Source organism: Spermophilus citellus (genome assembly GCF_964194105.1).
Source record: "Spermophilus citellus genome assembly, chromosome: 4".
In the NCBI taxonomy this organism is placed as follows: domain Eukaryota; kingdom Metazoa; phylum Chordata; class Mammalia; order Rodentia; family Sciuridae; genus Spermophilus; species Spermophilus citellus.
In genome coordinates, this window is record NC_138185.1 from 137,636,818 (window position 1) to 137,662,775 (window position 25,958).

Genomic DNA, 25,958 nt, shown 5'->3' on the forward strand with positions numbered 1-25,958 from the left:
CTTTAGTTACATTAGCCCGAAAATTCATTTACCAGGATCTCTTTCCATATATATCATACTTTATGGATCAAAAAACATCTCCATTTAAGCCTCACACCAACCTTGTGAGGTAGATGTTATTTTCTGCTTATACAGTGATGAATCCAACATAAGAGAGTTAACAGGACATAACTAATCAAGAGTTAGAATTTGAATTTAGTTATATCAATTTTCCAGAAAGAAAAAAGATCTAGAGTAGTTCCAGGGCTATATAATTAGGAGAACCAGGACTTGAACTCACTGCTTTGAACTCTGTAGCAAGCAGCAAATTAGTATCTCAACTCAATGACTCAACCACCATCCATGTCTCTCCTGCAGTAAGGTATACCTAGAGATATTTTAAAGTTAAAGCATATTATGGAAAACATATAGTCCTAAGAACAAACAACAAATCACTATATGCATACAGAACCTGGAAGCCTTTTATGAATTGAATGAATCAGCTTTAAAGTACAATAAAGCCCAACAGTTCTAGGCATAATCTCCCACCACAAAGGAGAGACAACAGAGATACACAAAGCCAAAACAAATGTATAGGAGAAAGCAGTTACAAAGCAGTCAAACAGAGCTGGAAAGTAACGTGAACAACATGAAAAAACAAGGGAAAAAAGGACTACAAACAATGCAAGACAACTTAAATCTACAGGAGGACCTGGAAGCATCAGAAACATGGACAGGGAAAGAAATCAAGGCATACCTAACTCAGATGGAACAGATTATTAGAGAAGACATGAGACAGCAAGTCCAAGCATTGAAAGTATATTTTGAAAACGAACTAAACAAACAAATTCAAACTGCAAAGAACGAGCTTTACCAGGAGATAGAGATTTAAAAAAAAAAAAAAAAAAAAAAAACAAACAGTAATCCTAGAAATGCAAGAAACCATAAACCAAATTAAAAACTCGTTAACGAGAATATTACAAATAGACTAGATCAAGTAGAAGTCAGAACATCAGATAATGAAGACAAAGTTTATCAACTTGAAAAGAATACAGTCAACACAGAAAAGATGCTTAAATCTCACAAGCAATCTATCCAAGAGATATGGGATCTCATAAAAAAAACAAATTTGAGAGTCATTGGGATAGAAGAAGGCACAGAGTTTCAAACCAAAGGAATGGACAACTTATTAAAGGAAATAATCCTAGAAAACTTCCCAGAGATGAAAGATGGGATGGATTGCCAAATCCTGGAAGCCTACAGGACCCCAAACATCCAAAACCGTAATAGACCAACTCCAAGACATATAATTATGAAGATAGCCAACATACAGAACAAGGAGAGAATATTAAAAGCTACGAGAGAAAGGAGGCAGGTTACATTCAGGGGTAAACCAATTAGGTTAACGACTGATTTTTCATCACAGACTTTGAAAGTGAGAAGATCCTGGAACAACGTATTTCAAACACTGAAAAATAATGGATTCCAACCAAGAATACTGCATCCAGCAAAATTAAGCTTCAGATTTGACAATGAAATTAAAATCTTTCACGATAAACAAAAGCTAAAAGAATTCGCAGTGGGCTGGGGATGTGGCTCAAGCGGTAGCACACTTGCTTGGTGTGCGTGCGGCCTGGGTTCGATTCTCAGCACCACATACCAACAAAGATGTTGTGTCCGCCGAGAACTAAAATAAATAAATAAATATTTTTTTTAAAAAATGGGCTGGAGATGTGGCTCAAGTGGTAGCACGCTCGCCTGGCATGCGTGCGGCCCAGGTTCGATCCTCAGCACCACATACCAACAAAGATGTTGTGTCTGCCGAGAACTAAAAAATAAATATTAAAAATTCTCTCTCTCTCTCCTCTCTCACTCTCTCTTTAAAAAAAAAAAAAAAAAAAAAAAAAAGAATTCGCAGCCAGAAAACCAGCACTGCAAAGCATTTTGAGCAAAATACTACAAGAAGAGGAATTGAAAAATAGTGCCCAAAACTAACAGTGGGAGGTATCTCAGTAAAGGGGGAGAAAAATAACCAAAGAGGAAAAACTAGCCAAACTAAAATAAATAAATAAATAAACATGACTGGAAGCACAAACCATATTTCAATTGTAACCTTAAATGTTAATGGCTTAAATTCACCAATCAAGAGACATAGGCTAGTAACCTGGATTAAAAAAACAAATCCAACAATATGCTGCCTTCAGGAGACTCATATGATAGGAAAAGACATACACAGGCTGAAGGTGAAAGGTTGGGAAAAATCATACCACTCACATGGCCCTCGGAAGCAAGCAGGAGTGGCCATACTCATATCGAATAAAATCAACTTCAAACCTAAGTTAATCAAAAGGGATAAAGAAGGACACTATATACTGCTAAAAGGAACCATCCACCATCAAGACATAACAATTATCAATTTGTATGCACCAAACAATGGTGCTGCAACGTTCATAAAACAAACTCTCCTCAAGTTCAAGAGTCAAATAGACCACAACACAATAATTATGGGGGACTTCAACACACCGCTCTCGCCATTGGACAGATCCTCTAGACAAAAGCTGAACAAGAAACTATAAAACTCAATAACGCAATCAATAACCTAGACTTAACTGACATATATAGAATATATCAACCATCATCAAGTGGATACACGTTCTTCTCAGCAGCACATGGATCCTACTCAAAGATAGACCATATATTATGCCATAGGGTGACTCTCAGTAAATATAAAGGTGTGGAAATAATACCATGCACCATATCTGATCATAATGGAATGAAACTGGAAATCAATGATAAAAGAAGGAAGGAAAAATTCTACATCACATGGAAAATGAACAATATGTTACTGAATGATCAATGGGTTACAGAAGACATAAAGGAGGAGATAAAAAAATTCTTAGAGACAAATGACAATACAGACACAACATACCGGAATCTATGGGACACAATGAAAGCAGTTTTAAGAGGGAAATTCATTTCTTGGAGTTCTTTCCTCAAAAAAAAGAAAAAACCAACAAATAAATGAACTCACACTACACCTCAAAAACCTAGAAAAGGAAGAGCAAAACAACAGCAAATGTAGTAGAAGACAAGAAATAATTAAAATTAGAGCAGAAATCAACGAAACTGAAACAAACAAAAAAAACATTGAAAAAACTAAAAGTTGGTTCTTTGAAAAAATAAATAAGATCGACAGGCCCTTAGCCATGCTAACAAAGAGAAGAAGAGAGAGAACTCAAATTACTAATATACGGGATGAAAAAGGCAATATCACAACAGACACTACAGAAATACAGAAGATAATTAGAAAGTATTTTGAAACCCTATATTCCAATAAAATAGAAGATAATGAAGATATTGATAAATTTCTTAAGTCATACGATCTGCCCAGATTGAGTCAGGAAGACACACACAATTTAAACAGACCAATAACAAAAGAAGAAATAGAAGAAGCCATCAAAAGACTACCAACCAAAAAAAGCCCTGGACCGGATGGGTATACAGCAGAGTTCTACAAAACCTTCAAAGAAGAATTAATACCAATACTTTTCAAGCTATTTCAAGAAATAGAAAAAGAAGGAGTTCTTCCAAATTCATTCTATGAGGCCAACATCACCCTGATCCCGAAACCAGACAAAGACACTTCAAAGAAAGAAAACTACAGACCAATATCTCTAATGAACTTGGATGCAAAAATTCTCAATAAAATCCTGGCGAATCATATGAAAAAAATTGTGCATTATGATCAAGTAGGATTCATCCCTGGGATGCAAGGCTGGTTCAATATACAGAAATCAATAAATGTAATCCACCACATCAATAGACTTAAAGACAAGAACCATATGATCATCTCAATACATGCAGAAAAAGCATTCGACAAAGTACAGCATCCCTTTATGTTCAAAACACTAGAAAAACTAGGGATAACAGGAACTTACCTCAACATGGTAAAAGCTATATATGCTAAACCTCAGGCTAGCATCATCCTAAATGGAGAAAAACTGAAGGCATTCCCTCTAAAATCTGGAACAAGACAGGATGCCCTCTATCACCACTTCTATTCAATTTAGTCCTTGAAATACTAGCCAGAGCAATTAGACAGACAAAAGAAATTAAAGGCATAAAAATAGGAAAAGAAGAACTTAAATTATCGCTATTTGCGGATGATATGATAATATATTTAACAGACCCAAAAGGGTCTACAAAGAAACTGCTAGAGTTAATAAATGAATTCAGCAAAGTGGCAGGATATAAAATCAACACGCATAAATCAAAGGCATTCCTGTATATCAGCAACAAAACTTCTGAAATGGAAATGAGGAAAACCACTCCATTCACAATATCCTCAAAGAAAATAAGATACTTGGGAATCAACCTAACAAAAGAGGTGAATGATTTATACAATGAAAACTACAGAACCCTAAAAAGAGAGATAGAAGAAGATTTTAGAAGATGGAAAAATGTACCCTGTTCATGGATAGGCAGAACTAACATCATCAAAATGGCGATATTACCCAAAGTTCTCTACAGGTTTAATGCGATGCCAATCAAAATCCCAACGGCATTTCTTGTAGAAATGGATAAAGCAATCATGAAATTCATATGGAAAAACAAAAGACCCAGAATAGCAAAAGCAATTCTAAGCAGGAAGTGTGAATCTGGAGGTATAGCGATACCAGAGTTCAAACTGTACTACAAAGCAATAGTAACAAAAACAGCGTGGTACTGGTACCAAAACAGGCAGGTGGACCAATGGTACAGAATAGAGGACACAGAAACCAATCCACAAAAGTACAACTTTCTTATATTTGATAAAGGGGCTAAAAGCATGCAATGGAAGAAGGATAGCATCTTCAACAAATGGTGCTGGGAAAATTGGAAATCCATATGCAACAAAATGAAACTGAATCCCTTTCTCTCGCCATGCACAAAAGTTAACTCAAAATGGATCAAGGACCTAGATATCAAATCAGAGACACTGCATCTGATAGAAGGAAAAGTTGGCTACAATCTACATACTGTGGGGTCGGGCTCCAAATTCCTTAATAGGACGCCCATACCCCAAGAGTTAATAACAAGAATAAACATGGGACTTACTTAAACTAAAAAGTTTTTTCTCAGCAAGAAAAACAATAAGAGAGGTAAACAGAGAGCCTACATTCTGGGAACAAATTTTTACCCCTCACACTTCAGATTGAGCCCTAATATCCAGAATATACAAAGAACTCAAAAAATTAGACAATAAGATAACAAATAACCCAATCAACAAATGGGCCAAGGACCTGAACAGACACTTCACAGAGGAGGACATACAATCAATCAACAAGCACATGAAAAAATGCTCACCATCTCTAGCAGTCAGAGAAATGCAAATCAAAACCACCCTAAGATACCATCTCACTCCGGTAAGATTGGCAGCCACTATGAAGTCAAACAACAATAAGTGTTGGCGAGGATGTGGGGAAAAGGGTACACTTGTACACTGCTGGTGGGACTGCAAATTGGTGAGGCCAATTTGGAAAGCAGTATGGAGATTCCTGGGAAAGCTGGGAATGGATCCACCATTTGACCCAGCTATCGCCCTTCTCGGACTATTCCCTGAGGATCTTAAAAGAGCATACTACAGGGATACTGCCACATTGATGATCATAGCGGCACAATTCACAATAGCTAGACTGTGGAACCAACCTAGATGCCCTTCAATAGATGAATGGATAAAAAAAATGTGGTATCTATACACAATGGAGTATTACGCAGCACTAAAAAATGACAAATCATAGAATTTGGAGGGAAATGGATGGCATTAGAACAGATTATGCTAAGCGAAGCTAGCCAATCCTTAAAAAACAAATGCCAAATGTCTTCTTTGATTTAAAGAGAGCAACTAAGAACAGAACAGGGAGGAAGAAGAGCATGAGGAAAGGATTAACATTAAACAGAGACGAGTGGGGGGAAGAGAAAGGGAGAGAGAAGGGAAAGCATATGGAAATGGTAGGAGACCCTCAATGTTACACAAAATTACATATAAGAGGTTGTGAGGGGAAAGGAGGGGGGAGACAAGAGAGAGAATTGAACAACAGCAGATGAGGTAGAGAGGGAAGATGGGAGGGGAGGGGAGGGGAGGGGAGATAGTAGGGGATAGGAAAGGCAGCAGAACACAACAGTCACTAATATGGCATTATGTAAAAATTGTGAATGTGTAACTGATGTGATTCTGCAATTTGTATTTGGGGTAAAAATGGGAGTTCATAACTCACTTGAATCAAATGTATGAAAGATGATATGTCATGAGCTTTGTAATGTTTTGAACAACCAATAAAAAAATTTTAAAAAAAAAGCATATTATGGAAAAGTACTTTTAAAATAAAGTTGACATTTTGACAGGAACCACCATCTTCCAGTAATTCGCCAAAAAGACGAAATGTAAAGCAAAGGAAAGAGGAGAGGAACTGGAACCTGATATATGTTCTCTAGTCTTTTGAAAAACATGGAGTTGTTCCTTTGGCCACATATATGTGAATCTACAAGAAGGTTAATAATGCAGACATTAAAAAAATAATAATAATAATGCAGACATTAAGAGAATGGCTACTGTTCAAAAAGGAATGCCCACAAATGCTATCATGACAAAACTGGGAGAGTCCACAATGTTACTCAGCATGCTATTGGCATTGTTGTGAATAAGCAAGTTAATGACAAGATTCTTGCCAAGAGAACTAATGTGCGTATTAAGCATATTAAGCACTCTAAGAGCTGAGGCAGCTTCCTGAAACATGTGAAGGAAAATGATCAGAAAAAGAAGGAAGCCAGAGAGAAAGGTACCTGGGTTCAGCTGAAGCACCAGCCTGCTCCACCCAAAGAAGCACATTTTGTGAGAACAAATGGAAGGGAGCATGAGCTGCTGGAACCTATTCCCTATGAATTCATGGCCTAGTAAATGTAAAAAAAAAAAAAAAAAAAAAGGCCCATGGACTATAAAAAGGATTTTCTTAATTGGAAATAAAAATAAAATAAAGTTGATTTAGTTATAAAAGCAATTTAACATATTTTTTGAAATTTTAGAAAAATGAAAAGTAGAAAGAAATATGCCATTTGTGGGTCTAATAATATATGATTATATTATCTTTCTTTCTCTCTCTCTCCCCCTTTTTCTCCCTCCCAAATCTTCCCTCCATCCCTCCCTTCCTTTTTTTCTTCAATACTGGCAATAGAACCCAGGGCCTCACATGCCAAGCACATGCTTTACCACCGAGTTACATTCCTAGCCCATATATGAATATATTTTCTTCCATTAACTTTTCTATGTTTTCTGCATAATTGTGAACCTACTATATATATAATTTCATATATTTTTTAATATTTTAAGCATTTCTCCAATCAATATAAACAGTTTGAAACATATTTAAATGCCTGCATAATAATTGTGTAGACTTACCATAATTTTATTCCCTCATAACTGGATAGATTTTCCTACTCATTTTCTGCAATCATAAATAAGGCTGTGAAAGATCTCTTTGTATGTTAAGCTTTTTCATCACTTAAGCTTAGAGAAAATCTTTTTATCATGCTATAGGCTAATTGGTTACCCTGTAAGAAATAATTTTAAAACTTGAACAAATGAAGAATGTTCTGATATTAAAAAGAATGTTTTATGTGACTGATTTATTTATCTAAGGCAGTCACAGAAACCGTAGGCGGCCTGGTTCCTGACGCTACCTTGAGTAAAATCCCAGTCTTGGTGTAGCCCTTTGTATAGATGAGGTACACAGAGTCTCTTATGTGCCAGACAGAGAGAGTTTGGAGACCTTATTATTATTGTTATTTTTTGTATGAGAGAATGAACCCAGGGAGGCTTCACCACTGAGCCAATCCCCATTTTTTGTATTTTATTTAAAGACAGGATCTCACTAAGTTGCTAAGGCTTTGAACTCATGGTCTTCCTGCCTAAGCCTCCCAAGCAACTGAGATTACAGGCATGTGCCACCATACCACATCAGTTTGGAGGTCTTCTAACAGTAGAGTTCAAAGACTAGCTCATGAGCCCACTGTACTTGAAAGAATGACCTTTAGTTCTTCCTGGTAGCTATATTGCTAACATAGCAGTAACTGCTCAAAAATATGATCAAGATCTGAGGAATAAAGGAATATGGAATAGGATTCAAGTCATGCCAGAACAAACTGAATAATGAGAACACATATTACTAGCATCATTTCTAACAAAAAACTAAATACCAATGGTCTATTATCAAATCTCAATATTAAAAATCATATAAAAAAAGGAAACTCTACCTCCATAAGACCACAGGAGAAATAAAAGCCCAAAAGCCAAATATCTATTTCTAATTAAAGCAAGAAGCAGCCAGGCATGGTGGCGCATGCCTATAATCTCAGAGGCTCGGGAGGCTAAGATAGGAGGATCACAAATTCAAAGCTACCCTCAGCAATTTAGCAAGGCCCTAAGCAACTTAGAGAGACCCTGTCTCTAAATAAAATATATTGAAAAAAAGAAGAAAAGGGCTGGGTATGTGGCTCAGTGGCTAAGTGTTCCTGGGTTCGATCCCTGGTGCAAAAAAAAACAAGAAGCAGAGGTGTAGCCTGCCAAGATCCTTGATTGTGACATGCAGGCCATGGATTACACTGCTTCCTCATCTGCACCCTGACTAGATTCCTTCCAAATAGACTGGTAAAGAAGACAATAGGGGCTGGGGATGTGGCTCAAGCGGTAGCGCGCTCGCCTGGCATGCGTGCGGCCCGGGTTCGATCCTCAGCACCACATACCAACAAAGATGTTGTGTCCGCCGAGAACTAAAAAATAAATATTAAAAAAAAAATTCTCTCTCTCTCTCACTCTCTCTCCTCTCTCACTCTCTCTTTAAAAAAAAAAAAAAAAAGAAGACAATAGGCGATAACCACGGTCAAAGAAAATGTGGTTCAGCCTTACAAAACAGCTTTCCACAAGCTGCTTCTTCAAGTAATCAATGTTGACTAAAGGAAAAAGTTGTTTTCTGGAAAAAAGCTGGCACAAAATAACTACTGATTTTAGTTTTCATTGCAAAAGGTTTGGGTATAGGGCAGGGAATGTGGTAGAGTGTTTGTCTAACATATGCAATGGGTTCAATTCCTCCTACCACACACATATACACAAAAGGCTGAAGTACAAAGCATAACTGTGAACATTATTTTTGAACAGGATTCAGTGCTCCACCAGCATTAAAAGGAGAAGTAGATAAATGGAAGAATTCAGCATTAAAGCATCTGAAATAAACAGGGAAATATAGGGAGAAAGAAAGAAAAAACTGAGGGAGGGTATGAGATTGCTCAGGGTTAACATGAACCTAAGAGAGTAGGTTTTAGTCTGATTCAATTTCTGACTACAACTGAACCAGCCTTCCCTCTCTGTCACTCCAATTTACTAAATGGCCAACCCACAATCTCATTTAGCAAATTTCTTTACTCTCAATTGAAAGCTCTAAAATTTCCTCTCCAGCATTTTATCTGATTGTGTCCCCACTGACAATTCCATTATTAAGAACTGGCACCCTACAGCATTTTGGGTCATACAAACAATTCACATGGAACCAAGAATACACTGTTTAGGAGATTACTTAAGACAAGTTTTATGATACAATTTTGTCATGAAAAGTTCTTAACTGAATCAAAAAACATTTACTTGACACTCTGAAGGCAGTATATTAAGTAGCAAAGAACATCAAAAGCCTAGTTCTACATTAGACAAACCTAAATGAAGGAGTAATATGCTTGAAAAAGTGTATGTGGTGAGGGGAACTATATCCTTAGCAAATATCACAATAAAATAAAGGCTGTATAAATGTTCCAGATTAAAGGAGGCTAAAGAGACACCACAAGTGACCAGGACTAGATCCTGAACTGGAGAGGGGTGCAATATTGAAGTATGACTAATATTAAGAAAAAAATAGATAATAAATAAATGAACTGAATAATAGATTAAAGTACTGTATCAATGTTAATTTTATAGAAATGGATAATTACTATGAATATATAAAAGAATATTCCTATTAGCAAACATATACCGAGGCATTCAGAGGTAAAAGGCCATGACTATGCAACTTACCCTTAAATGATTTAGAAATACAACTATGTGAATACAAACAACAATTATATAAGAACTTATGTATATGTGTAAACATGTGTGTGTGCAGGTGCGTGCATATGTGTTTACAGAGAAAGGAGATAAAGAGGGAGATGGAGAGAGAAAGAAAGAGTGTGTGGGGGCAAGTAAGGGGTAAAGGTTGGGGAGAGATAGGAAGGCAAGGGAGAACACATGCATGAGCCGCACTATCCAATACTATAGCCACTAGTCATAGTGGCTATGAGCATATAAATCATGGTTAATCTGACTTGTTATGTGTCATAAATATAAAGTACACATTGGATTTCAAATTTTAATATTAAAAATTTATAATATCTCATTAATTTTTAATACTGATTTCATACTGAATATAATAATTTTGGGGGTATGTTGGTTAAGTTACATCAAATGCTTACTGTCAAAGTTCACTTGTTTATTTTTACTCTTTAAATGTGGCTACTAGAAAAAATGTAACTACACATGAGTCTTGAATAGTACTTTTATAGACTAGTTTTGAGAGAAAGAGCACACAAATGAGCCAAATGTTACCAATAAATCAATATATGCATGTGAGTCAAAGATGCAGGAATTCTTTGTAATATTTTAAATTTTGCAACTTTTCTGTAAATTTGAAATTATTTCAAATATTTTTTAATATTTATTTTTTAATTGTAGTTGGACACAATACCTTTATTTCATTTATTTATTTTGATGTGGTGCTGAGGATGGAACCCAGGGTCTCGCATTTCTAGGCAAGTGCTCTCCCGCTGAGCCACAATCCAGCTCTCAAATAAAATATCTTTAAAGTCCAATTTTACAATAGTGATACACAGAGATTAATCTAACACTTTGTTTTTTTTTGTGGTGCTAGGGATCAAACCCAAGGCCTAATATATGCCGGATAAACAGTCTACTCCTGAGTCATATTCCCAGTCTGTAATCTAAGAATTTTGAAGATAGGCTCACATATATATTTAAGTCTAAAAGAGGGAGGAGACAAGGCTGGGGATGTGGCTCAGTGGTAGAGTGCTTGCCTGGCATTTGTGTGGTCCTGAGTTCAATTCTCAGCGCTACCAAATTTAAAATAAAAGAGAGGGAAGAAGATAGAACAGAAGAGATGATTTAGATATGATAAATTTAGGAATGCCCAACATAATCAGGGGATTATGTCTGAAATAACTCAAATAATATCATTATTCCAACTCAGTAATTAATTTAGCTTAAGACAGCCAAAGGAAGGAGATCAAACAGCTGCCCCAACTCACCCCTCTGGAAAGAAGGCATTAATGATCCGGTCCCCCAATGGGTTGATGGCAAGTTCTGGAATCCTCTGGAAATCTTCACGGCTGCCAAAAGAATCACCTTGGGTTAGAGATCAATGGCCCTTAGAAAGAACTCTTACATCTGAAACTGGGTACAACCTAAGAAGAATATTACCTCTTGGAATTTATTTTGGGGGCAAATTATACCAAATAATTGCAAAGAATAGCACTTTAATAGCTGCCAAATATTTCTTGCATCAACTCAGGGGTAAAAGTAGCCATATTTGACTATGCCACATTCCAGTGAATTCAGCACAGAGGTTACGTCAACAAACCATCTGACAAGGAAATACTAAGCTGTTCCTTAGTAAATGATTCCTTGAAAACTGCCATTCTGTACTTAGAATTTAAATGTGGGGGAAAAGGTTTTTTTTTTTTTTTTTTTTTTTTTTTTAACTTTTGAGGAGCTGCCACATCCTGGTAAGATCTCAAGCACCAGGCTGTGGTTGTGGCTCAGTGGTAGAGCGTTTACCCTAGCACATGTGAAGCACTAGGTTCGATCTTCAACATCACATAAAAAAATAAATAAAATAAGGGTATTGTGTCCATCTATAACTCAAAATCCTTTTTAATAATCTCAAGCACCTACTAAATACAAGGAATTCTTAGATGATATTTACATTCAAGGAAAGAATGTGACAATCAAATGATTTCCATATTTCTAGATTTTCCTCCATCTCCTTTTATACTAGAGCTAGAGAAGTATTTGACCATTGAACATGACAAGAGCAGTCATCCTCACACAACTGGGAAGTTGTGTTCAGTGAATATTAGTAGTTATCATTCACCATATATACATCCTGTACTGCTCTAACTTTGTTTATATACAATATCTCATTTCTTCATGCCAATGCTTTATCTATACCCTTTTAGGGCTGAGGAAACTGAATCAATTGGGATAAAGTAATTTGCCCTTGACACAACTACTAAGTAGCAGAAATGTGATTTGAATCCAACTCTGTAAGTCAAAGTATGTGCTTTAAAAAAAAAACAAAAAACACATTACTTTCCCATGTTAAACTTTTTTGTGTGTGTGTGGGGGGGGGGTTAACAGGGCTTGCACTCAGGGGTGCTTAACCACACCCCTACCCCTTTTAATTTTTTATTTTGAGACAGGGTCTCACTAAGTTGCTTTGCTTAGTTGCTGAGACTGGCTTTGAACTTATGATCCTCCTGACTCAGAGCCACCACATCTGGCTCCCATGTTAAACTTTTTGAAAGAAAGTTGCTCTCTCAAAACATGTTCAACAGACATTTGTGTGTGTGTGTGTGTGTGTGTGTGTGTGTATTTTAGTAATTTATTTATTTATTTATTTATTTATTTATTTATTTATGGTGCTGAGAATCGAATCCAGTGCCTCATATATGCTAGGCAAACAGTCTACCACTGAGCTACAATCCCAGATCTCAACAGACATTTTTTAAATTAAATAACTTTTTTTTGTTGTTGTTGTTGGTGGTGAGATGGAGTCTTACTATGTTACCCAGGCTTCCTTCAAACGTGGACTCAAGCAATGATCCCATCTCAGCCTCCATGCAGTCGTGACTACAGATGTATGCCACCATAACTATTTCAAGTTCTTAATAGTCACTCCTAAAAATCTTCTTTAGGGGCTGGGGTTGTAGCTCAGTGGTAGAACACTTGCCTCGCATGTGTGAGGCACTGGGTTCGATCCTGGGCACCACATAAAAATAAATAAATAAAGATACTGTGTCCATCTACAACTAAAAAGAAAATTTTTTAAAAGTCTCAGAATGAATATATATATATATCTTCTTTAGATGACATCCTGTGCCAAAATTCAAAGTTGTATAAAACATATTTGTGCAGCACTCTTCAAGAATAGCAATGTTGCCAGGTGCAGTGTTGCACACCTATAATCCCAGCAGCTCAGGAAGCTGAGGCAGGATTTTGAGTTGAAAGCCAACTTCAGCAACTTAGCAAGGCCCTAAGCAACTCAGAGAGACACTGTCTCTAAATAAAATACAAAAAAAGGTTGGGGATGTTGCTTAGTGCACCCCACCCCTGAGTTCAATTTCCAGTATCAAAAAGAAAAAAAAAATCTATGTCATGAAGGGTAAAGAAAAGCAGAGGGGCTGAGGTAGAGCATGTACTTAGCATGCATGAGGTCCCAGGTTCAATCTCTACCATTATAGAAATAAACAAAAAGAGGCAGGAGATTGTTCCAGATCAAAGGAGACTAAAGAGACTAAGCCCAACTGATCCCTTGGACTAAGGAAAAAAACTTCTATAAACAACATTATTAGAAGATAAGTGAAAATGAAACATGAATTATACAGAATATGGACATACTGAATATGGAATATTACATACTAACACTGTATAAAAATGCTACATTTCTTGATTTTGATCTGAGACTATCCTTGTAATAGGAAATAGTCTGAAATATGTAAAAAAAAATGTGAACAATTGTTACTCTGGGTATCAAGTATACAAAAGTTCTTTGTACTGTTCTTGTACATAGCAATATTCTGTAAGTATGAAACTACTTCTAGATAAAAAGTTATAAAAATACAAACTTCAATAAATCTGATTCCTGCCTCTTAGAAGTTTACTAATAGAAGATAAACACGTCGTTGCTCTGTCTTCTTCATACTAAATGCTAATGAAGGCAAAACAGCATGAAATGCTCCTGTTTTACTCAGAAGTCCTCACACTCTGTTCCTCTTATGGTTTAACATTTACATGGTACTTAACAATTAGCTCATCTTTACTACCTCTGGAGACAGGTAGAAACTGACCTACTGGACTAAGCACAAAGCCTTGGAACAATAACTCTGGACTTTAATCTTTCATGATCATGTAGGGTAATAATTTTTGTAACAATGAATGACACAAAAAAAGCCATTCATAACTGAATTTCTTAAAATGTGTGAGGCTTTGGATTCGATGCCCTTTACCAAAAAAAAAAAAAAAGTTAAAAGATAATCACTTAAGTCCTGATTATTTAACTCAACAAATATGTACCCAGCTTTTATTAAACAATGTCATGAAATACAAAGTCCATATTATCACCAAATGTAGTTCTTCTTGTTTGACCAAGGTTAAAAAAAATCAATATTCCTTTTTAAATTAAGACTAAAGCTGATTTGAATTGCATGGTTACATACTTAAGTTTAATGTCTAACAAGCTTAATAATTTTAGCTGAGAAAAGACACGTTTAAATACCAAGTCTAGTATCAATTTTGGGGCACACAACTTAGCCTGAAACCCTCAGTCTCAATAGTGGGATCTAGATTTGGACTTTCCAATATTAACAAGGACTTAAACCCTGTCCTTTGATACTATCTAGTTCTAGTTTTACTATTTTGTTTTTATATACAAGTGCTTCCAGTTACCAGAACAAAGGGGATATTATTTAAAACATCAAAATTAAAATTACAGTGTATTAAAAACAGGTTTTCAACTGTTGAACAATACACAACTGTATAGAACGTCTAAAATATGGATTGTCTGAGCAGTTTTTCTAAAAGTTAATTTCTCAAATTTGCCAACAAATCCAACCCCAATAGAGAAAAATTAAATACTCCAAAGTGGTCTACATGCAAGTGTAAAATTCATTTGAAATAAATGTGAACTCATTACAAAACACACCAACATTATATTTAGCCTTATAGCATACCTAGGAAGTTTTTTTGAGAAAAAGACATTGTTACTATTAGTAGGCAAGTCCACAAATGAAACCATATACAGTGGAATTCTTTGCGGCCAAAAACTTCCTCAGGAGCAGTGGTTTTCCAGACATTCAAAAGCACAAAGATGCTATGAAAAGTCAGTTTGAGAGAGACTGTGAGTAAACAGAGGTGCTATACCTCTATACTGATTTCTTTCATTGTGGAAGTTCCTTCTCTATTTTCTCTCTCCTTTTTTTTTTTTTTTAATTGTTGTTTTTTGGTTTTTTTCTTCCATGCTGGAACCAAACCAGTAGGTTCGCACATGTTAGGTAGGTGCTATACAACTTAGCTACATCCCTAGCCCTAGTAAAATCCCTTCTCTTACACAAAGAGTTGGTCTCACAGGAACCTATTTACATTTCAAGTAACCAGACGTTGATGATTTATATGAATTTTACATAATGAGGTGAATAAAATCTGTTAATTTGACATTAAACACACATTCATTTGAGAACACAGCCAGGCATGGTGCCATACACCTATAATCACAGCTACTCAGGAGGCTGAGGCAAAAGGATCTCAAGTTCAAGGCCAGCCTGAGCAACTTAGTGAGACCCTGCCTCAAAATAAAACAAAACAGGCTGAGGATGTAGCTTAGTGATAGAGTACTTGCCTAGCATGAACAAGGACCTAGGTTCAATCATCAGTACTACAGAATTAAGGGGGAGGGTGGAAGGAAAGTATTAGGGAATGAGATTGATCAAATTATGTTATGTGCATATACAAGTATGGCATAATGAATCCCACTATTATGCATAATTATAATGTACCAATAAAAAAGAGAAAATAATCAAGTAGTTTAACAGATTAATTATATGGTACAACATATTAACACTGAAACAACAATATTTTCTAATACCTAAAGTATTTAATTAATATTTTAAATTCAACTGACAAGATCATTTTGTTGTTATATGATAACAGAATTTTTTCCTATACAGTGCCAATAAATGTTCAAGCCAGTATCTGCTAGTTTATCCACTGTTTGCTAGTTTAGTGTTCCAGGGTCAGACTGGATTATCTGCAAGGATGCATTCTGACTTTTGGTTGAGAGTGGTGTGCACATACACATTCACCTCCTCTCATTCTTTAAAACTCCCCGAAATGTCAGCCAAAAGGTATATATGGGAATATATCCACAGTATAAACAATCAGGATAGCAGAAATGTACTAAGTAGCTGAAGTATTCTAATAAATTTTGGAATTCAGAAGGCAGATGTGGATGTTGTAACAGAAGTTTGAGCAGAAAGGGTGCAGCAGAGTTGAGAACCATTCTGCCCTGCAGAATTTCACTAAGGCACCATACTCAGTTGCAAAGTAAGGAAAGTAGTATTAAAAGTAATTAATTAAAGGATCTTTTAAAGAATGGGCCCAGGGGATCCAATGTGCAATGACTGCAAACAGCAATCTCCCCAGTGGTTTATAAAGCCTGCTGCTTGTACAGGTTGCCCAGGGGACCTTGGAGGCAGCACTTTCCAATGGATATTCATGTCTCTGATCTTTTGTTGTGCCCAATTTAAGCTTAAGACAAGTATGTGGAGTGCCTTTGAAAAACCTAAGAACTGGCTGGCTAGAGTTATAGACAGTGGCAGAATGATTGCCTAGCATGCATAAGACCCTGGATTCTATCCCCAGAACCCCCCTACACACACACACACACACACACACACACACACACGCATTCACGAGAAAAGAAAAAGGAGAAGGAAAGAAAAACCCTAGCATGATGATCAGGGTTCACAATAGCCAAGTCATAATGTCCAACTGCAGAACAAGGATAGAGAACCTACATTTGAGCCACATTCAAGTTCCCTGGCCACCAGAAGATCCACATCTCAATGAAGTGAAATTTTACCATGATTAATGTGGATGAATCTTAAGATATAGAGGCTATGAAGCAGGTTATCATGGATGACTGTAGGGTCACATATATCCCCAATCTTGATTCCTCAGACAAGTGGTAAGCCCGGGATTCACGAGGTCTTCATTGTGCTTCCCACTCCTTATGTACATCCATTAATAAATTATATTTCCATCTAAAAAAAATTTTTAATTGTGTATGCACCTAAAAATAACAATGAGTTGGTTGCCAACTATTGCCAGTGCCCATTCCAGGCATACAAAACCAAAGCAATCATAGAAATATTTTATCCAAATAATGGCATCTAAGTAAGATTTCTAAGATTATAGTATATATTATATTCTATGAAACACCAACCTAAAATTATGGTTTGTGTAAAAAGGAGTCTATAGCAAAAGAGCAAATCAATTTGACAAATACTGTTTACAATATTCTCCCTTGGAAATTTCCAATTATATATGAATATATTTAAAGATGTGGGTAAAATACTGTCATAAAGAAGCTTTAAACCAGGCTGGAGATGTGGCTCAAGTGGTAGCGCGCTTGCCTGGCATGCGTGTGGCCCGGGTTCGATCCTCAGCACCACATACAAACAAAGATGTTATCAGCACCACATACAAAGATGTTATGTCTGCCGAGAACTAAAAAATAAATATTAAAAAATTCTCTCTCTCTCTTTAAAAAAAAAAAAGAAGCTTTAAACCTCATTTATCAAACTTTTCACATATTTTTTAATACTATACCTATTGACAGACCAAGGAATCTATTAGTCTATAAAACATACTTTAGGGGCTCGCATTGTAGCCCAGTGGTAGAGCTGTTGCCTAGCATGTGTCAGGCACTGGGTTCAATTCTCAGTATTGCATATAAACAAACAAAAATAATGGTTCATAAACAACTAAGAAAAAAGATACATGTATGTATACATATGTATATAAATATATATTTAAAGAACATACTTTAGAATGAATCTAAAAATACTTTGAAGAAGCTCTATTATAACCAAAGTTTTTTATAGATCGTATTTTATGTTCTATTGAGAAATAATCATTACAAAGGAATGTGAAATGCCAAGAATCTACACTAGAGCTTCTCACTCTGCAGAATTTGGCTTCATGTCACAGATATGGACACACTACCTTTATTTTACTTATTTATTTCTATGTGGTGCTTGCAAGACAAATGCTCCACCACTGAGCTATGACCTCAGCCCAGGCCACAGATATGGAGAGGAAAGATTAAAAACGGTTGAAAAGCCAGGTGTGGTGATGTGTACCAACTACTCAGAAGGCTGAGGTATGAGGATCACCTGGGCTCAGGAGGTTGAGAGTTAGGCCAGCTCAGGCAACAGAAACCCCATCTCTAAAAAAAAAAAAAAAAAAAAAAAAAATCATAGAATGAAAAGTATTTCTCCTAACACACCCAAATGCCTTCTTAAGAAGGTGGAATCTGTTGCAGCTAATACAAAATTGGAAATCACTAACTTTCAGCAGAACACACATATGGATTCTGAAAAGATAAAGTTTAAACTGGCAGAAAAGGCTGCAAAGAGCTGATTTGCTCTGTAGTACCAAAGAATAAGGGTTTACCAGCTAATTTCCATGGTTAGAGGGAGTAGGAGAGTAGTTGGCTGGAATCTGACCAAACAGCTAGAGGTTGAGATGCTTCTCACTGGAAGCTCAGCCAGTGAGAAATCTCTGAGAATGAGTGGATTCATCAAAATGAGTAACATAAAATGTGCTAGTTGCTTATTATTTGACATATTATTTGGTCTATTCTAATGGGATAATTTCCTTTTTGTAGTCAAGGTGGTTTGGTGTGTCTTCCATATTCAAATCCACTCATAAGAATGATCAAAGAACAGGTTTAAGAATTAGAGCTTGGTGAAGCTAAGTACAAAAAAAATCAGATTCAGAGGACTGTGAAATCAAAAATTACCCATCACTTCCTACCACCTCTTCTCACACAAAGAATTTGTAGAAATCAGCACTGAGAACTGTGGCTAGCACATTTAGAGGTACTCAAAAATCCCTAACAAATGAGCAAGTGAGTCCACCCATTTCCCACAGAGTACAAAACGGTGTTTTAGAGGTCGAGGAAATTTTTTTTTTTTTTTTGGTACTAGGGATTTAACCCAAGGGCGCTTTTCCACTGAGCCACATACCTAGCACTTTTTTTAAAAAATATTTATTCTAAAGTTTTTAGGTGGATACAACATCTTTGTTTTACATTTATGTGGTGCTGAGGATCAAACCCAGTGCCTTGTGCATGCTAGGCGAGCACTCTACCACTGAGCCACAACCCCAGGCCCTTTTGAGACAAGGTCTCATTAAGTTGCTTAGGGCCTCACTAAATTGCTGAAGCTGGCCTTGAATTTGTGATCCTATGAGCCATCACACTGGCAATTCAGAGGCTGTTGAATTTGTAATCCTTTTACTTCCATTTTCTGGTGGGATTACAGGCATATGCTACCAGGCTAGGCTTCAGCAAATCTTACCTAGACTTTAAAGAGTACATGACACTAGCTGACATCTGAAATGTTTTCTCATTTTATAAAAACTTTTCCATTGTTTTCCAGCAAAAAGTGGGAATAATGAAAACATACACATTTACAAGTTGCCTATTTTCTACAAAGAAGAAAAGAACTTGGAATTAACATAAATTCTCTATTTTTATTGAGTAGTTCAATCTGAATTTATGAGGAAGATATAAATCCAAACTCAAAGGAATGATAAAAGTATTAAAGCTGTTTCATTCCAATATCTTTCCATACCACCATAGTTGTACACATGAATCCTGGCTAGTGTCCTCAAGATCGTCAAGACTGCTAAAAGGCAAGCACATGGTTCTTATTAGGCCATGTTCAAAGCCATCATCTGGTTTCCTCCTAACTACGATGATGAAGCATGGATACACTGGCAAATTGTAAATTACTAATGGTCACTGAGCTCGGAAAATGCTGTGAAACTTACAGGCAAGTTAAGCAAGTGTGGAATGATCAGTCCCAGATTATCTATCTATCTATTTATAGGTATTGAGTATTGAACCCAGGAGCCCCTGCTTAACAACTGAGCCACATCTCCAGCCCTTTCTTATATTTTAATTTAGATACAGGATCTTGCTGAGTTGCTTAGGGCCTCACTAAATTACTGAGGCTAACCTTGAACTTGCAATCTTCCTGCTTCAGCCTCCCAAGCCACTGGGATTACAGGCATGCACCACTGCACCCGGCTCAGCCCCAGATTTGATGTGCAACTGAAAGACCTAGAAACATGAGAGAATGACATGCTCCCATCCTATCAGTTTGGTTTCACTGTCCTGAGAGCCTAAGATGGCATTATGGACCACGAAGAAGCAAGATGAAAACACGAAAGGAGAGAAAATCCTGCAATTCTCTTCTTTTTTTTTTTTAAAGGAGGAAAATTTTATTTGGGGCTCACAGTTTCAGAGGCCTCAGTTCGTAGATGGCTGAATCTATTATCTGGACTCAAGGTGAGGCAGAACCAGATGGTGGAAGGGTATGGTAGAGGAAAGCAGTTCAGGATGTGGCACCAGAAAACAGAAAGCCTGCAATTCTCTAAGAATATAATTTATATATTCAAATAAAATGCCTCAATTGACAAAGAGAAAAATAGAGGTTTCTACTCTGGTTACCTTTCGAGTACAAATCCATATAGTTTTTTTTTTTTAATATTTATTTTTTAGTTGTAGTTGGACACAATACCTTTGATTTTTTTTTTTTAAGCTGTTGATGGATCTTTATTTACTTGCTTACTTATATGTGGTGCAGGGAATAGAACCCAGTGCCTCACACATATGAGGCAAGCACTCTACCACTGAGCTACAACTCCAGCCCCACAATACCTTTATTTTATTTATTTATTTTTATGTGGTGCTAATGAGGATGGCATGTGCTAGGTGGTGCTCTACCACTGAGCCACAACCCCAGCCCAATCCATATAGTTTTAATAGTATCTTCAACAAATGATGCTGGGACAACTGGATGTCTACATGCAAAACATGAACATGGACTCATACTATATAGAGAAAAACAACTCAAAATTAATCAAGGACTTAAGAATAAGCACTAACACTATAAAACTCTTATAAGAAAAAATAAGGATAAGTCTCCAGGACCTTGGATTTGGCTATCATTTCTTTCTTTCTTTTTTTTAAATATTTTTATTTATACATGGACACAATATCTTTATTTTGTTTATTTATTTTTATGTGGTGCTGAGGATTGAACCCAGTGCCTCACGTGTTTGAGGCAAGCGCTCTGCCACTGAGCCACAACCCCAGCCCCTTAGCTATCATTTCTTAGGTATGACACCAAAAAAAACTTAAAGAAGTTGTGCTCCATGAAAATACAAAATTTTGTTAACAGTGAACCCTACCATTATGCACAATTATAATGCACCAATAAAAAATGGAAAAAAATTAAAAATTTTTCTGCTTCAAAGAACAATGTAAAGATAGTAAAAGAAATTCCATAAAGCTGGGATGTAGTTCAGTGTACAACACTTATCTAGCATTTTATCTTTAAAAAATGTTGATTTTATCTTCAGCACCCAAGTGGAGGAAAAAACAGAAAGAAAAGAAAATCTGTAGAACAGCAAAACAAACATTTGCAAATAATATATAAAGGTCTTGTATTCAGATAAGAATTAATGTTAAGGGTCACATTACATAAAAAACTCTTATTAATCCATGTTAATCCATGTTAAATATCCAGATTATACAAAGAGTCCTTACAACTCAACAAGAAATAGACAAGAGAGAAAAGAGAAGAGAAGAGAAAACCCAAACAATTAAAAAGTGCAAAGTAACTGATAGGCATTTCTCCAAAGAAGTTATACAAAGGGGCCAATAGGCACATGAAAAGCAGCTCAAAGTCAATGTAGTGAGAAAAAAATAATAATAACAAGGGCTGGGGAAACAGATCATACTGATGGACCTGTATGTAGAGCACCCCTGGGTTCAATCCCCAGTACCTCCAAAACATAAATAAAGAAAAGAAGGCTCAACACCATCAGCCATTAGGGAAATACGAATCAAAACCACAATGATACACTACTTCACATCTGCTGGGATGGCTACAATCAAAAGAATAAGTGTTGATGAAGATATAGAGAAACTAGCATCTTTGTACACTACAGTGGAAAAGTCTTACAGTAGAGCCCCTGAAGAAAATGGTGTGGCAGTCCCTCGATAAGTTAAGCAAAGAATTACCATATTAACCACAATTCCACTCCTAAAGATATGCCCAAAAGAAATTAAAACATATGTCAACACAAAAATGCTCAAAGTTAGACTATTTATAATAGCTAACAGATATAAATGCCCATCAGACTTATGAATGGATAAAATGAAATGTGGTATCCATAAGTGGGATATAAATCAGCCATAAAAAGGAATAATGTATGATACATGCCATACATGAATGAACCCTGAAAATATCATGTTAAATGGAATGAAGCTAATCCCAAAAAGATCACATATTATATGATTCCATTTATAAAAAATGTCCATAGGAAGACAAAGTATAGTAGTGGTTGCCAGGGGTTCAGGAAAAAGGGAAATGGGAAGTGACTGCTTATGAGTATAGAATTTTCATTTGGGGTGATTAAAATGTTCTAGAGCTAGATTATGGTGATGGTTGTACAATACTATAAATATACCTAAAGCCACTGAGTTGGTTATGTTATATGTATTGTGCCACAATTAAAAAAAAAAAAAAAAAAAGCTGCTGGGCATGGTGGTTGGAGTCTTTTTTTTTTTTTTTTGTCTTTTCTTTTTTGGAACTGGGGATCAAACCCAGGGTTCAAGTATGTGAGGGAAGCACTTTGCCATTAAGCAACATGCCAGCCTCAATCCCAGCTACTTGGGAGGTTGAAGCAGGAGGCTCATGAAGTCCAAGGTCAGCCTGGACCCCCCCCCTTTTTTTTTTAGTATTTTGTTTTAGTTGTAGTTGGACACGACACGTTTTTTATTTTTATGTAGTGCTGAGGATCGAACCCATCGCCCCGCACATGCTAGGCGAATGCTCTACCACTGAGCCACAACCCCAGCCCCCTGTACCCCCTCTTAAAAAACAAAACAAAACAAAAACACCTAGCATGGTCTTTGCACATGCTAAGTATTCACTGACTTGAACAGCATGATTTCAGTTTTCAGTGCTAGCAGATTTTTGCCCTATAGAAATACAGCCCTCTGAATTTACCAGCATTCTCTAGCTTTTTTGCCTAAAGATTATACCTAAAGGGTATAATCATGCTACATTCTAGGAATGTGCTAGAAGCCATTGCAAAGAAGTTCCAAACTGTTTCAGGCCAGTCACTAGAAAGGCAAATAGCTTTATTAATGCCAATCAAAGCTAAAAAACAATGGCATTAAAAAAAAAAAAAAAAGGTTGCTAATGAGAGGGTGGGGATGATGGGAGGAGATATTTCATTTGACTATGACAATTGCAAGCACAAAAAATAGAGCATTACATTACTCTGAGATCATATATTTAATCTAGAGCAGAGTTTCTCAAATGTTAGCACTACTAACATTTAGGACAATATGATTCTTTGTCATGGAAACTCTTTTTTTTTTTTTTTTTTATCCTGTGCATTGCAAAACACTTAGCAGCATCCTTGGCTTCTACCTACCAGATACCAGTAGCATTCTCTAATCACAGCAATAAAAAAATGCCTCCAGACCTTTTGCCCTGTGTGGTAAAATGGCCTTCTAATTAGAATCATAGCTCTAGACAAAATACTAAGCATTTTGTCTAGTATTAACATCAATATACACAGAGTCATGTACCCTAGGGTTTTAGTTTGGGATATAAGAGAAGAGGAGAGAAGACAAAATCACCTACACCACCTATGGGTCAGCTTCTTAAAAAAAAATCAACATTTAGGAAAGAGCTGTGGGGAAATGGTAGCAAAGAGCTAAAATCTCTCTTTTTTTTTGGTACTGAGAATTTAGCCTAGGAGTACTTTACCTCTGAGTTACATCCCAAGCCCTTTTATTTTTATTTTGAGACAGGGTCTCACTAAGTTGCTAAGGGCTTCACTAAATTGCTCAGGCTGACCTTGAATTTGTGATCCTCCTGTCTCAGCCTGCAGAGTCACTGGGATTATGGGCATAGAGCTGAAATCTTGAAAGTACATTCCTAGGACCAGACAATGGACACCTAAACAAAGGGGAACTGGAATAAAGCAACACCTAGTGGTAAATTTAGTGTCATTGTTCTGCTAATTTAATTCCCTCATGGATGAATGATACTCAAAGACTGGTGATGAAATGCTTCTTTGACTCCTCACGCTGGACACCTATCATGTCTGCCCGTGGGATAAGGGCAGCTATCCAGACACTGCCAGAGTTTCTGGCTTCTGTGAGGAAAATAAAGAAAGACACTAGCTGCCTACCTGAGAGTCCCATTCTCTCCTTTGTCCAGGCTGGTGAATCGGCTGTAGAGACGAGTGATCTGACTGTGGGAAACTGAAGAGCACAAAATTAGTTCCGGTTGGAAAATAGGCACCCATTCACACTGCACAGCTACATGCCAGCCCATCATGAAATGCTTTGGAGTGTGTGAGATGGGGAGATGTCACAACGCTAGGCAATCTAGAGTGTCAAAGCACAAAATGTAGTCAGGCCTGGTGGCACAGGCCTATAATACTAGGTACTCAGGAGGCTGAGGTAGGAGAATCCCGAATTCTAGGCCAGCCTGGGCAACTTAAAGACACCCTGTCTCAGTAAAAGTAAAAAAAGGGCTGGCATGTAGCTCGGTGACAGAGGAATGCCCAGTACCCCCACTCCCACCAAAGAAGAAAGTTTGAAAGATAAAAGTGGAAAGGACTCAAATAAACTAAATCAAGAACAATCAAAACTGACTCTCAATAATGATGTCTAGGTTTAATTAAGAACATTTTAGGGGCTGGGAATGTAGTTTAGTTATAGAGTGTGTGAGTGAGGCCCTAGTTTTGATCCTGAACATCACACGCACTCACACACACACACACACACACACACACACGTTACATATCAGAATATCAGATAGTTAACATTTAACACAATAAAGGAAGGAAGGAAGGAAGGAAGGAAGGAAGGAAGGAAGGAAGGAAGGAAGATTTTGTGTCCATCTACAACTAAAAAAATATTTTTTAAAAAAGACGGGGCTGGGGTTGTGGCTCAGTGGTACAGTGTTTGCCTAGTATGCATGAGATACTAGGTTTGATCCTCAAGCACCACATAAATATAAAATAAAGATATTGTGTCAACCTAAAACTAAAAAAACATATTTTTAAAAAATGTTAAAAAAAAGAGAAAAAGATGGGGCTGGGGTTGTGGCTTAGCGGTAGAGCACTCGCCTAGCATGTGCGAAGCCCTGGGTTCGATCCGCAGCACCACATAAAAATAAATAAATAAAATAAAGGTATTGTGTCTTACCAAAAAAGAGAAAAGGATATTGAGAATTTCACATTTCAACATCCTGAGTTATAGGCTATGAAAAGGCATGCTTTGCTTTGATTAAAAACTCAAATCTAGGGCTGGGGATGTGGCTCAAGCGGTAGCCCGCTCGCCTGGCATGCGTGCGGCCCGGGTTCGATCCTCAGCACCACATACCAACAAAGATGTTGTGTCCGCCGAGAACTAAAAATAAATAAATAAATATTAAATATTCTCTCTCTCTAAAAAAAAAAAAAAAAAAAAAAAAAAAACTCAAATCTACTAATCAGTTTGGTGTTTCAGATTGGCATTGCTGGGTAAGAAACTTGTACTGAACTAAAAATTGGGGTATATCAAACATTCTATTTTGAAAATCTGATTTACTCTTGCACTAAGCATTAGAGGTCTTATCTCTTCCTTCAGGACTGACCTATGGGTAAAAGAACCCCACAGCTTGGGGTCAACCTCTTTTCTGTGACTGCATAAACTTCACTGAGTTCCCAGGAAAGGAACTTTTTCCAAAAAGCAAATTAGGCAATTTAT

At 36.7% G+C, this 25,958-nt stretch overlaps 1 protein-coding gene and 1 pseudogene across 2 annotated transcripts in view; one reads left to right on the forward strand and one right to left on the reverse strand.

Annotated features, from left to right (window-relative positions):
* CHP1 (calcineurin like EF-hand protein 1) overlaps positions 1 to 25,958 on the reverse strand; it is a 55,972-nt gene that overhangs the window by 20,270 nt on the left and 9,744 nt on the right. The window contains exons 2-3 of the mRNA XM_081291759.1: positions 24,392 to 24,464; positions 11,356 to 11,436 (exon numbers count right to left, since the gene is read on the reverse strand). Of these exons, the coding sequence (XP_081147885.1) occupies positions 11,356 to 11,436; positions 24,392 to 24,464 (154 nt within the window). The remainder of the gene's footprint in view (positions 1 to 11,355; positions 11,437 to 24,391; positions 24,465 to 25,958) is intronic.
* LOC308647358 (large ribosomal subunit protein eL21-like) lies at positions 325 to 6,929 on the forward strand (annotated as a pseudogene). Its single transcript has 2 exons — positions 325 to 356; positions 6,409 to 6,929. The product of its transcript is annotated as a large ribosomal subunit protein eL21-like (transcript).